At 39.1% G+C, this 12,223-nt stretch overlaps 1 protein-coding gene across 1 annotated transcript; it reads right to left on the reverse strand.

The window, feature by feature from the left end:
- Positions 1–396: 396 nt before the first annotated feature.
- Positions 397–6,762, reverse strand: LOC134527391 (heparan sulfate glucosamine 3-O-sulfotransferase 5). The gene is made up of 2 exons (XM_063360046.1): positions 6,331–6,762; positions 397–945 (listed from the first exon to the last, which is right to left on the reverse strand). The coding sequence occupies exons 1-2, from the start codon at positions 6,760–6,762 to the stop codon at positions 397–399; spliced, it is 981 nt and encodes a 326-aa protein (XP_063216116.1).
- Between the last annotated feature and the right edge of the window lie 5,461 nt (positions 6,763–12,223).

Consider the following 12,223-nt stretch of genomic DNA (forward strand, 5'->3'; position numbering starts at 1 on the left):
GGCGAAGAAGAGAGGTCTACTCCTCGGGCCAGCCCAGGTCCTCGCCCACCAGGTCGTAGAAGCGCTGGTTGTGCTCGGCGAAGAAGAGAGGTCTACTCCTCGGGCCAGCCCAGGTCCTCGCCCACCAGGTCGTAGAAGCGCTGGTTGTGCTCGGCGAAGAAGAGAGGTCTACTCCTCGGGCCAGCCCAGGTCCTCGCCCACCAGGTCGTAGAAGCGCTGGTTGTGCTCGGCGAAGAAGAGAGGTCTACTCCTCGGGCCAGCCCAGGTCCTCGCCCACCAGGTCGTAGAAGCGCTGGTTGTGCTCGGCGAAGAAGAGAGGTCTACTCCTCGGGCCAGCCCAGGTCCTCGCCCACCAGGTCGTAGAAGCGCTGGTTGTGCTCGGCGAAGAAGAGAGGTCTACTCCTCGGGCCAGCCCAGGTCCTCGCCCACCAGGTCGTAGAAGCGCTGGTTGTGCTCGGCGAAGAAGCGCCGCAGCCGGGCGGAGGCGCGAGGGTCCACCCTGGGGTGCGGCCGGCCCTTGCTCTCGCGCAGGCACTTGTCCTGCGTGTCGTTGCGCAGGCAGTAGAAGCCCTTGGTGCGGTTGAAGTAGAAGTTGTGGCGGCCCAGGCGCGGCTCCAGCCCCAGGAACGCCTCGACGCGCTCCAGCTCGGGCAGCGGGTCGCGGATCAGCTGGTCGCCGTTGACGACGAGCAGCTGCGCGCGGTCGAACACCTCCAGCCAGCGGTGCGTGAAGGCGTGGTACAGCGAGATGGCTATGGGGCGGTAGGCGAGGTTCACGGAGCCGTCGGGGCGCAGCGCGAGCTGCTCGAAGGAGCGCGGCGCCGTGGGGGCCGTGGCCGCGTGGCTGCGCAGCTGCAGGTAGTCGGACACGGCGCGCGTCAGCGGTTCCCGAACTATCAGCAGCAGCTTCACGCTGCTGTTCATGGCGCGCACGCGCTCCGGCACCTGCAGCACAAGCCACCACACTCTGCAACTCTGCCCTTCTCCCCTGCACCTCGCTACCACTAATGTGGCACTGCTGTTCATGTCTAGAAGCCACGTTAATCTCTGACTGAACTACGTGCAAAGTGGGTAGTGGAAGCTACCTCTCACCAGAGTCTAGCTTGTCAATAGAAAATAACACATAATTTATTTTGCAGTCTTCTATCGATTACTACATAAACGTGAACCCAGCGTGAAAACAACGTTAACAAGGCACAGCCGTTTATTTTTGTTTATAAAATACTCTTCTGTTGGATAAAATTCTTTAATATTAACTTCAACTAACACATTGTTTCACCTATTCAAGCATATAAAACGGTAATCTTATATCGTATGTTATACATGTAAATCGTTAAGTAATAAAAAAGTTGCTAACATATATATATTAACTAAGGGCCTAATCACATTTCTTGCCAGCCAACAGTTCCAAGGTAGTTGGAGTGAGGCTCCCTTATGGGCGAATCCTTCTTCTTCTACCTGCTCCGCCCAGCACTAGTAGCTCCAGCGCTTTGAGAGTAGCCTCATGTTGATTTTTGTGGTGTAAATGTTTTCCGAACCTGAAAATCACTCAGTGGTTCCTACACTGTTGTTCTGTCAAGAGAGTTTGTAAACAACGTAAAGAAAGATCCCTCGTCGCTGAGTACCACTGGTAAATACATTTGACAATTGTCAGATTTCATAAAATGGCACAGACTCTATGATCTCCGTCATACGGTAACACAGACATACACCCAACTGTGCATTAAAATGTTTATTTAAATTTAATATTCCCTATGTTGTAAATATTTTGTGGAACATAGCTGAATTATATTTAACAACTAGCTACGCAAGGCACAGTACCTTTTTAGATGTAAATAGACGTGAAATGTAAGAAACAATAAGCTTGAAATAGGTATTTCCAAAATTTTCTAGCTGTGTTTAGCACTTTTGTCATGAAATAGAACCCGTAAGACTTTATAAATAATACCAAATAATCTTTTAGCTAGTTTAATTTAAGATAATTGTCATCATATGATTTTAAAATGAGAAATAACACTAAGAAGTGAGGGTATTTTGTTTGTGGATTTTGCAGTCCATATGTATCTTGTTTTGATTCTTTCTCCCTTTCCTACCAGTTTGTTACTAAAACTCTTTCCTCAGACAAAGAAACCTTTTTTCACTATATTGTAAGATAACTTGAGATTTGAAGATTTATTTAGCAATAAGTCTGTGAAGGCGTGTTTGAATGTGTGTAATTGTCGACGCAGCACCGAGGTCACTGACCCCCCTCCCTCCTAACAGCATGCATTCTCTCTCGCCACGCGCCGAGCTGACCGGCAGTTGTGGTGCGGCGAGTTCAGGAGAGCCCACAGTGAGGTGGCAAGCTCCAGGGATGGTTGTTTCAGGCCGATGTCAGGCCAGTTCAGCAAGCCACGAGTCTCTGCTAGAGTAGGAGCACCCAGCGAGCCGTCCATGCACAGGGCAGAACAGTGTTAAGAGAATGAAGGGCATTACCTACATCACAAGTGCGACGATCACGAATCCCCCTCCCCTTTCTAACAAAATTTCAACTTCTACCCTATTCCTTTTCTTCCAGTGGAAACACTGTTGGTGTCAGATAACGAAGAATGATCTCTTTTCATTTTGTGCCATTACAATATTTACAGATGTCACTGTCATGTCACTAGTTAGCGATGTGACTAGGTGTATATTCAACAATGTTTTTTTTTGCTTTAAATATTGTTAGTGTCAGATTAAACAAATAAATCTCTTAGCTGATGACATGCTCAAGTTAGTTATATGTGAGGGACTTGTAGGAAAGTATGGTGTTTAGAAACAATGTGTCATTCATAGTTGCAGTTATACGATTTCAATATTCCATCTACGTGATGATTATTATACAAATCGTGTTGTTTTTCTGGCTTGTGCATCATCCGTATATTTTACTTTGTTTTCAGTGATAATTATTTTTAGAAGGAGAGAAGTAAACTTTAAAGATATTACAATCCATTATTGGTATATTTTTTGGGTAAGGTCTTTTCCATATTCCTGACCTTTTACGTGTACTTTTTCTGAAAAGTAAATTAGCTCCATAATTTATACTTAACGTGGCTTGTAATACTTTTATATAAAACACATAATAAACACAGAGATACATCACTATTTAATATTTTATTTTCCACATAAGAAGACTGTTAAGGTAGACGAATAAATTTGAACAGTTATTAAAGCCATTAAACTAAAAATGGAGACAGCATGCAACAGTGTTTTCGCTACTGCTTTAAAACGAGAAGAAATAATGCATACCAAGAGAAAACTGCTGCTTCTCAGAATGTCTACACATATATAATTAGAAAATATCAATTCTAATGTTCAAAATCAGTTGTACAAAATAATTTTTTACAATGGGTTCAAGCTCGTTAATGCGCCGTTATGTAGCAACAAGGTCGCTGTTTTGATCTCTAATATCCAGTAGAACCAGACTTATCTGGTGGGTCGGACAGTGTTATAGTCCGGACAGCTCACCGCTCACGGGCCGCATCTGGGCCACGACTTCTTTGCACGGCCCGTCTGGAGAATGTTTCAAAAAGTAATAATATGTATATGGCATACTGTCAAGTATTAGCCGTCTTTATTTGCATTCGTGTAGAATAAAGTTTAAGCTGACAGTGTTCAGAAGCTAGAATATTCTTACGGAAATAGGCGTCTATAAAATATAATTTCTGTTTAGTCAATGTTATGCGTAAATTTTTTATTGTATTTATTTAAATTTTCATGTTTTTAACAAATAATACATTTTAAATAATTTTTCCGTTACTTTAGCACGTGAAACATATATATTGTTTATTACCTATACTTAACGTGCTAGACATAAATATATTTTTAATAATTTTATAGTAATTAATACACTGTAAAAACATTTTTACGTTTTCAAGGAAAGTCCTTGGAAACTCAGTTACCAATGATACCCCTTGTAAAACTGTAAAATTGTAACATTTTACACGGTATAAAGCTCTGCTTTTCCATTTTGCAAGTGATATCGTTGGCCACTGGTTTACCAAGAAACTTCCTTGTAAAAGTAGAAATAATGTTAACACTGTATGTGTCTGACCAGATTAGTTTGAAACAAGAAATTAGTTAGGCATCACTAGTTTGGATGATCTCGTCACCTTATGGGGTAGAAAAAGACTTCTTAAGACAGCATTTTTGGCCACCAATCTTTTATTTAGTGGGATATTACAAATTATGCTTCGTTTAAGGATAGTAAACTGTTAATTGGATGGCCTGAACTTAACAGTAACATGTGTTACTAATGGTTTCCTTTTTGAAGTCACCAAAGCTTAGTATTAAATTAATATTTTTGAATGAAACATGTAATAAGACTGTCAAAAAAACTTTGTTACCGGTACTGTAAAGATCTAAAATTCTGATATCTTCTTTACAGAAGGCCCAATTTAAATATAAAAAATTCAATATTATCTAATCCATAAAAACTTCTGAAACCAATTGGGTGTCTTAATGTTCTTTAAGAGTTAATGCTAGACTCGCGTGACATTTTACATGTGAGGATGACTAAACGGTTAATCTACACACTTTCATTGAGTTCATACCTTCCGCTCTTACGCGATAACTCTTGAGTTCATCTGTGACAACAGGTTTGAAGCGCATATTTCTGTGCGAGAAAGTGCTCTTAATTTTCTTCACGAAACTTTAAAAATTTTCATTTGATTTCATCCCTGTATCTTTCATCTAATATAATTTTTAATTGGGCTGCAATATGAAGTACAAATAAGTTATGCAATTATATGGATTGACAAACCCTATCACCTTGCTTTGAACTTTTATTAAAGCCTACACTTGTTCTATAGAGTAACTGTTACCCCGAAAATATTAGTGACACTATCCTGGACGTCAAGTGTGGATATTTTTCAGTAATACGAAACGATAAAATGGGAAAACATAAATAAAACTGAAAAAACTATGTCATGAAAAATGATACGTGTTGAGTATGTTACACATAAAATATTTCCTTTTAGGCCTATAATATAAAAAAATGGAATACTTAATTTGACAAAAATTTTAACACTAACCTAGTAGTATATATTTACAACTAACCCTGGGAAATGAGATAAACGATTGGTCAATAAACTTTGTTTGGTTTTTGCAAACATAAAAAGCACGCATGAAAGTGAGTTAACCGAAAAATCTCATTTACTTTTACGCTTCATTGAAAACTATTTTGATAAAGTAGAACTTTTTTGTTAAAACAACTTTGATAAAGAGCAGACACATCTCTTTTTTTAATATTATTTAATTAATTTTTTCTTATAGTTATTGCTTATCACAATAAATTAATTAATCACTTGCTCATCAGTCGTTATTTTGGCAACATATTTCATTAATTACTATTTAATATTTTTAATGAAACATTAAGAACCCTACATTAATTTTACATTTTTAAATCATATTTAATTTACGAATCATTCTAATTTTCATATTTCATTTATAGTTTTGTAATTTATATATTAAAAAATTCATTTATATCTTTTTATCATTTGCAGGTAGTGTAAAAACTATTTCGCGGTTTAATATTGTAGCAATGTAGACTTGAAGCACACATGCTTTTGATTCATTATGATGATTGGACCACAGTGCCCTTGATGACTCTGAGCCAGTAATAAACAAGAGGAAGTTGATATTCAATCACGTGTACCCCGCCAAAGGATGTGACCTCGTTATCAATCAATGAGCATTCCCAAAAGGAATATGCAAGTTAAGTCCAGCCGGAATTGATATAAAACCTCAAAATAATGGCTCTATTCATAAGTGGCTCTTTCAATACTTATTAAATGATTCACAATTTATCATTGTATAAACAGACTGATCTACAATTTAAAGTTAAGCAGAGATCAGTTAATATTCCAGTTAATTATAGTTATGAATATAATAAAAACAATATTTTTTTTTGTTTTTATTTATTTTTAAGCATATATTTAAAATGTTTTTAAATCACCACCCTGCACCTAATTATCACGTAATCTACTGTGACAACAAATTTTTGTTACGCAATTAAAATAAAAATAAAATATCATACATGGTATACTTTTGGAGAAAAAAATCACAGCACGACTTACACGGCAAAATTTTTAATCGGCTAACTTTGACTGTTCACGACGTAAACAAAAAATTGTTATGCTAAGTTAATTTAAAAGATGCCTCTTTTAAACCTATTTTTCTCTTAATCAGTGAACTATTTTTTTTATAGTATAAATAGTAGGAGTTACCGAATTGAAAATTTTTGCCGCATAAGTCGTGTAAGAAAATGTTTTCAATAGCAGTGGTCCCAGTAGGACTAGTAGGAGCGGGCACCTCGGGCGTGATGAAGTAGCTGGGGCTCTTCTCGATGGTGATCTGGTCGCCGAAGGAGTAGGGCATCTTGCGGCGGTACCACTCCAGGCCGCGGCTGTAGTTGTCGTCGCGGTCGAAGAAGTGCGCCTCGCCGGCCGCCTTCTGCACGCGCGGGTGCAGCGCCAGCATCTCGAGCAGCGCGCGCGTGCCGCACTTGCGCACGCCGATGATGAGCGCCTGCGGCAGGCGGCGGTGCGTGCGCGGGAAGTGCATCTTGCCCGGCGGCGGCGCGTCGTGCTGCCGCCCCCGGGCCGAGGGCTCCGCCTCCACGCTGTACACGGCGCCGTCGTACAGCACGTGGAAGGTGAGGAAGAGCGAGGCCAGCGTGGCGGTCAGCAGCGCCGCCGCCATCTTGGGCCGGTACAGCCGCGCCGCCGAGTCACCCGGCCCCATGGCGGCTCGCCGCGCGGACCACCATCTGCAACACGCGCCCGCGCGGCCGCGGTCACCCTGTCCGCTCTCCCATACCGCAAGGCATCCGCAAACTATTTCTTACAATCATAAGAGTAAGAAGAAGTTATGGTTTGCAGACCTTTCTGACAAAACCATATGTCTAGATCATACATATAGCCTATATAAGAGGAAGTGACTCTGAAAAAGTATTAAGTCACTGTGCTGCTACGGAATCTCAAAAACAGCCAAAACCTTTTTTTTCTGGCTGTTGTAAACTATTTTTTTGACGTTACAACGTCTAATAAATCGATGAACGACGGCTGCACGCACGAAAAAGTGTCCCGTTGCGCACATTGTTCCGTTACGCTGTGTGCCGTTACGCTATGTCCCGTTACGCTCATTGTTCCGTTGCGCTGTGTTGCGTTACGCTGTCGGCGAGTGCAGTAATAATAGGTTATGTTACAATTGACCAAAATATTATGGTGATTCATATAATTGATGATAGATATTTTATTACAGTTTATTTATAGGAAAACTTGTTCATAATTATATTTAAACTTTATAGCTAAACGCCAGTTTTTAAAATAAATTACAAGTCATCTACACGCGAACTGTTTCGTCGACTGTTTATAAAGTGATATCAAAAGTTAATGTGGTTTTCATTCCTTATTACAACAACAATTTCGGCAGTAAAGGTTAATTATTCTTGCATTTTAAAAATCTGATTACTCGTATAATTTCAAGTATTTATTCTTTTATTATTAAAATAAAAATTATTCAATTTTATTCATAAAAGTATGCAATCATTTCATCAATGTTTTTCTATGACGTTTTCACGTTAAACTATCGTTCGTAAACCGACTTCAAAAAACAACCAATATTTTTTACATTACCACCTTATAAATATAGAACAACTTACATTTTAGAAACCCCAAAAAATTAGGTAAATTTCACTGAAATTAACTGTTAAAACAAATACAAGTTGTGGAACTCTTGACACTCGTCAACACGACTTATCGCGACCATTCAGAGTATTTTCTTCGACAGATACCTCAGGGTCCGTAGTGGCTAATGTATAGAATGCCAGTAAAGGTAATAACAATTTAATTTAAGGTTTATGACATTTAGTTGGCGTACTCAAGTAATGTTTTTAGTGTCATATATTTTGCACTGTAATGTTTGTTCAAGAGTATACTTGCGCTTTGCCTTTTGTTGCTGCTACTCTAATTACGATAGTATAAATGTTGTTTTAGAATATTGATATAGTAAAGAATAAGTGTCCAGCCCTTAATTAAATTTGTTTTTCTCTTGAACTATACATTTTGGAATTAAGATGTAGTGTTCGGATTTAGTGAAAAAATTTTTTAAGAAGGCACAAATTGTTGAATTTTATTTTAATGCCAGTATATAGATTTTCCAAGCCCCATAATTGCTTTTTAACTGAAGGCAGAATAAATTCTTCTTAAAGTCATTGAAGTGTTTAGCCCGTTGATATTTTTCTTGATTTTTCTTATAATGTTTCTTCACAGCTGAAGAAAACTCGACCACTTTTTTTCAGGTAATCAATTCTAAATTTTGAATGATCTTGATCAATCTTGATCTTGTGCTGTTTGTTAATAAATGTCTGGTACGGACCGCGGCTCGCTTATTTTCGAATCCGCTGCACCTCTTAATATGTGTATCAATATATTTTGTATATCTATGCATTTCATGTAATAAGAAATGTTTTAAGGTTAAAAAATAAGAAAATATTAATTTTAGTTTTATAAAGCATTTAATTCTTTATATTTTTTTCTGTTTAAAGGATGGGTCTCTTATGTCAAGCTGATTTGTTTTTTTGTTTTTTTAATTGTCTTTTCTATATATTGGATACACCTACTTCCGTAAATTTAACACTATAACACTCTTGCATTCGTTTTTTGGTCACAATTTTTTAACGTATAAATACTTAGTTATATAATGATTGTAAATATTTGGGTAATGTGTTACTTATTATTTTCACTTGCGCAACGTTTAAATACCCATTATATCACAATTATTAAAAATATCATTGAATATATTTGTGACAGAACAAAAAATGCAAGAAAAGTAAAGTGCGAAAAGGCAAAAAGGCAGATATAGCACTTAATTAATACCGACGAAGAGAAAACCGTAAAAACAAAATGACATTTAAAACCTAGCATTAAGCCAAATGACTCATAATAGTTACGTGCTAGACTGAATATTTTAAAGAAAACTTTACGCATTTGTTCCATTTTTACGAAATTATATTATTTTAATTCCTAATCGTGATTTTTATTATGTGTGTAATAGTTATAACTATTTATTGTGAATTTTTGCGTCAGATATTTTCAACACGTATATTATAACATAATTATTTAAAGGATGCTGTAATAAGAAAAAAATCCAAATTTAAAAAGTTAGGATGAATTTAAGTTTTAAGATTTTTTCAAAATGTAAAATTTTAGTATGGTACTATACATGTCAATAAAGCTTAAAGGGTATTTTATATTGGACGAAATATAGCTTTCAATGTCTCCATTAAATAAAATAGCGAGATAACTTCTAAAATATTTTAAAACCAGTCACACTATCAATGGTTGTTACTGGACTGAGCTAGCTAGTAAATTTAAAAATTGAAATTATTTTAAAATTAAAACATTGCAAGGTGTTGGAAACCAATATTCGATAATCTGACGAAATGCCAAAGAACTCATTTTATTTATTTATACATTTATTAAACACCGGTCAACAGACATAGTAATAAAAAAAGGCTAGAACTATACAAATAAAAAACAAAATAAATTAAAAAAAAAAAAAAATTAGAATCAACGAAAAACAAAAAAAAAGTGAGGTGTAAATGCTACTACTACTAAAAAAATTAACTCAAATGAATTCATTATTAAATTTTCATTCAAGATATATGAACTAATAAAATATCATCAATGGAAATTGGAATAGAATATGGCGTCGTTCAGCATCAAGCAGCTTTCACTCTCGGTCACGAGGCGCGCTGCAGGCGCGTGGCTGGACGACCGCCTCCTCAGGGGTGCAAGAGGTTGGCATCAAGCAGCTTCCACTCTCGGTCACGAGGCGCGCTGCAGGCGCGTGGCTGGACGACCGCCTCCTCAGGGGTGCAAGAGGTCGGCATCAAGCAGCTTCCACTCTCGGTCACGAGGCGCGCTGCAGGCGCGTGGCTGGACGACCGCCTCCTCAGGGGTGCAAGAGGTCGGCATCAAGCAGCTTCCACTCTCGGTCACGAGGCGCGCTGCAGGCGCGTGGCTGGACGACCGCCTCCTCAGGGGTGCAAGAGGTCGGCATCAAGCAGCTTCCACTCTCGGTCACGAGGCGCGCTGCAGGCGCGTGGCTGGACGACCGCCTCCTCAGGGGTGCAAGAGGTTGGCATCAAGCAGCTTCCACTCTCGGTCACGAGGCGCGCTGCAGGCGCGTGGCTGGACGACCGCCTCCTCAGGGGTGCAAGAGGTCGGCATCAAGCAGCTTCCACTCTCGGTCACGAGGCACGCTGCAGGCGCGTGGCTGGACGACCGCCTCCTCAGGGGTGCAAGAGGTCGGCATCAAGCAGCTTCCACTCTCGGTCACGAGGCGCGCTGCAGGCGCGTGGCTGGACGACCGCCTCCTCAGGGGTGCAAGAGGTCGGCATCAAGCAGCTTCCACTCTCGGTCACGAGGCGCGCTGCAGGCGCGTGGCTGGACGACCGCCTCCTCAGGGGTGCAAGAGGTCGGCATCAAGCAGCTTCCACTCTCGGTCACGAGGCGCGCTGCAGGCGCGTGGCTGGACGACCGCCTCCTCAGGGGTGCAAGAGGTCGGCATCAAGCAGCTTCCACTCTCGGTCACGAGGCGCGCTGCAGGCGCGTGGCTGGACGACCGCCTCCTCAGGGGTGCAAGAGGTCGGCATCAAGCAGCTTCCACTCTCGGTCACGAGGCGCGCTGCAGGCGCGTGGCTAGACGACCGCCTCCTCAGGGGTGCAAGAGGTCGGCATTAAGGCGGGTGAGGTTAAGCGGGGGCATCGCGAAGAACAGATGGAATCGACACGCACCCGCCCGTGCCGGCAATACCGGCTTCTTTTTTAATTGGTTCCGTGCGAAGCTATCTGCACGAGCGGCCGTAAATTACCGCTCTAATCACCGAGGGGCGTACCACGAGGATCAGAGAATGGAAATAAGAATGCCGGAGCAGTCTGAGGCGTCCGGGGCCTCCACAGGCAGTTGCCCTGAAAACATTTTTCTGTTCTTTTTCAAAAGATTCGTTCGTAAACCAGTTGTCAAGAAAATAATTTGTTTTGTTATAAGATATAGCCTGTATTGTAATTTTGTACAACACATTAATTTTGTTTATTTAGCGTTTATAAAATGTTGATTATTTTCTACGAAAATTTGCGTATATTATATTTCATTTGATTTTTCAATAAAACATAAATATTTTAAACCAATGACAAGGTAATAGAAAATTTAAAAATGGACCTTTTTTCGTTTCATTGTGCTTATTAATGTGCACAATTAATGCTAGATAGTTATTGAGGGAACGGTTTAAAAATTATTTAAACTAATGGTGGTACCACAACCACCAGTTTAAATGCGAATACTATTTTGTAGTGATGCATTTGTTTTCATTTGAATGTACGAATTAAAAATACAAAAATAAGCAGAATGTTGTAGGGCGGTTATGTATCAAGTGGCATTCTTTGTAGCTGTAACTTAGAAACGTCGTGCGATTGTCTAAAATAATTTATTATGTAGCAACCTAGCAACATACGTTAAATTGTTTAATGGGATGATAACCAATCAATGCAGTAGTGCATTATAATTCGCAATTTATAATTGTTTGAAGGTACATTCACAGGTACAAATATAGTAATAGGTTTAATGTTCAAAAACGATATGATATTAAAACATTGTACATTTTTGCAGCAACAACTATTGTGTATAAATAAAATTATATTTTAATTATGCATCATAAAATTATCCCCAGCATAGACAAAACGCAATTTTACTATTCTTGGACCCTTAGAAAACGATTTCACATTAATTTGTAGAATTTTTACTCCAAGAATTGTAGCTTTTCTTCCAGACAAATACAAACAAAAGACTTAGCGCATATATATATTTTTCTATACCTTAACATGTAAAATGATAATACATTTTCTCTAATGTTTTGTGCGTGTTTACCTTTCTCTGGTAGCTCAAATATTATAATTCGTTCTGTCATTTGCACTTTTAATATATATAATAAATTCGTGTCTAAATTTTTAACATAAAAATTAATTAATTTTTATACATCGTACATTTAAAACCAAACGTGATTTTTTAAGTTTATAATCAAGTATATTTATAGTTTATATTCCACAAGTAGACTAATGGTGGTGCTCATACACAAGCTTTGGTTTTTTGAGTGCTATATTTATTTTAAATCGTAGCATATTTGTGAGAATTATGTAAATAA

This window comes from Bacillus rossius, chromosome 1, assembly GCF_032445375.1.
Source record: "Bacillus rossius redtenbacheri isolate Brsri chromosome 1, Brsri_v3, whole genome shotgun sequence".
In the NCBI taxonomy this organism is placed as follows: domain Eukaryota; kingdom Metazoa; phylum Arthropoda; class Insecta; order Phasmatodea; family Bacillidae; genus Bacillus; species Bacillus rossius.

Coding starts and splice junctions, on each gene's coding strand:
- LOC134527391 (XM_063360046.1), bottom strand. CDS start 6,762: ATGGGGCCGGGTGACTCGGCGGCGCGGCTGTACCGGCCCAAGATGGCG. Junction 946..6,330: donor GCTACTTCATCACGCCCGAG/GTGCCCGCTCCT, acceptor CTTGTGCTGCAG/GTGCCGGAGCGCGTGCGCGC.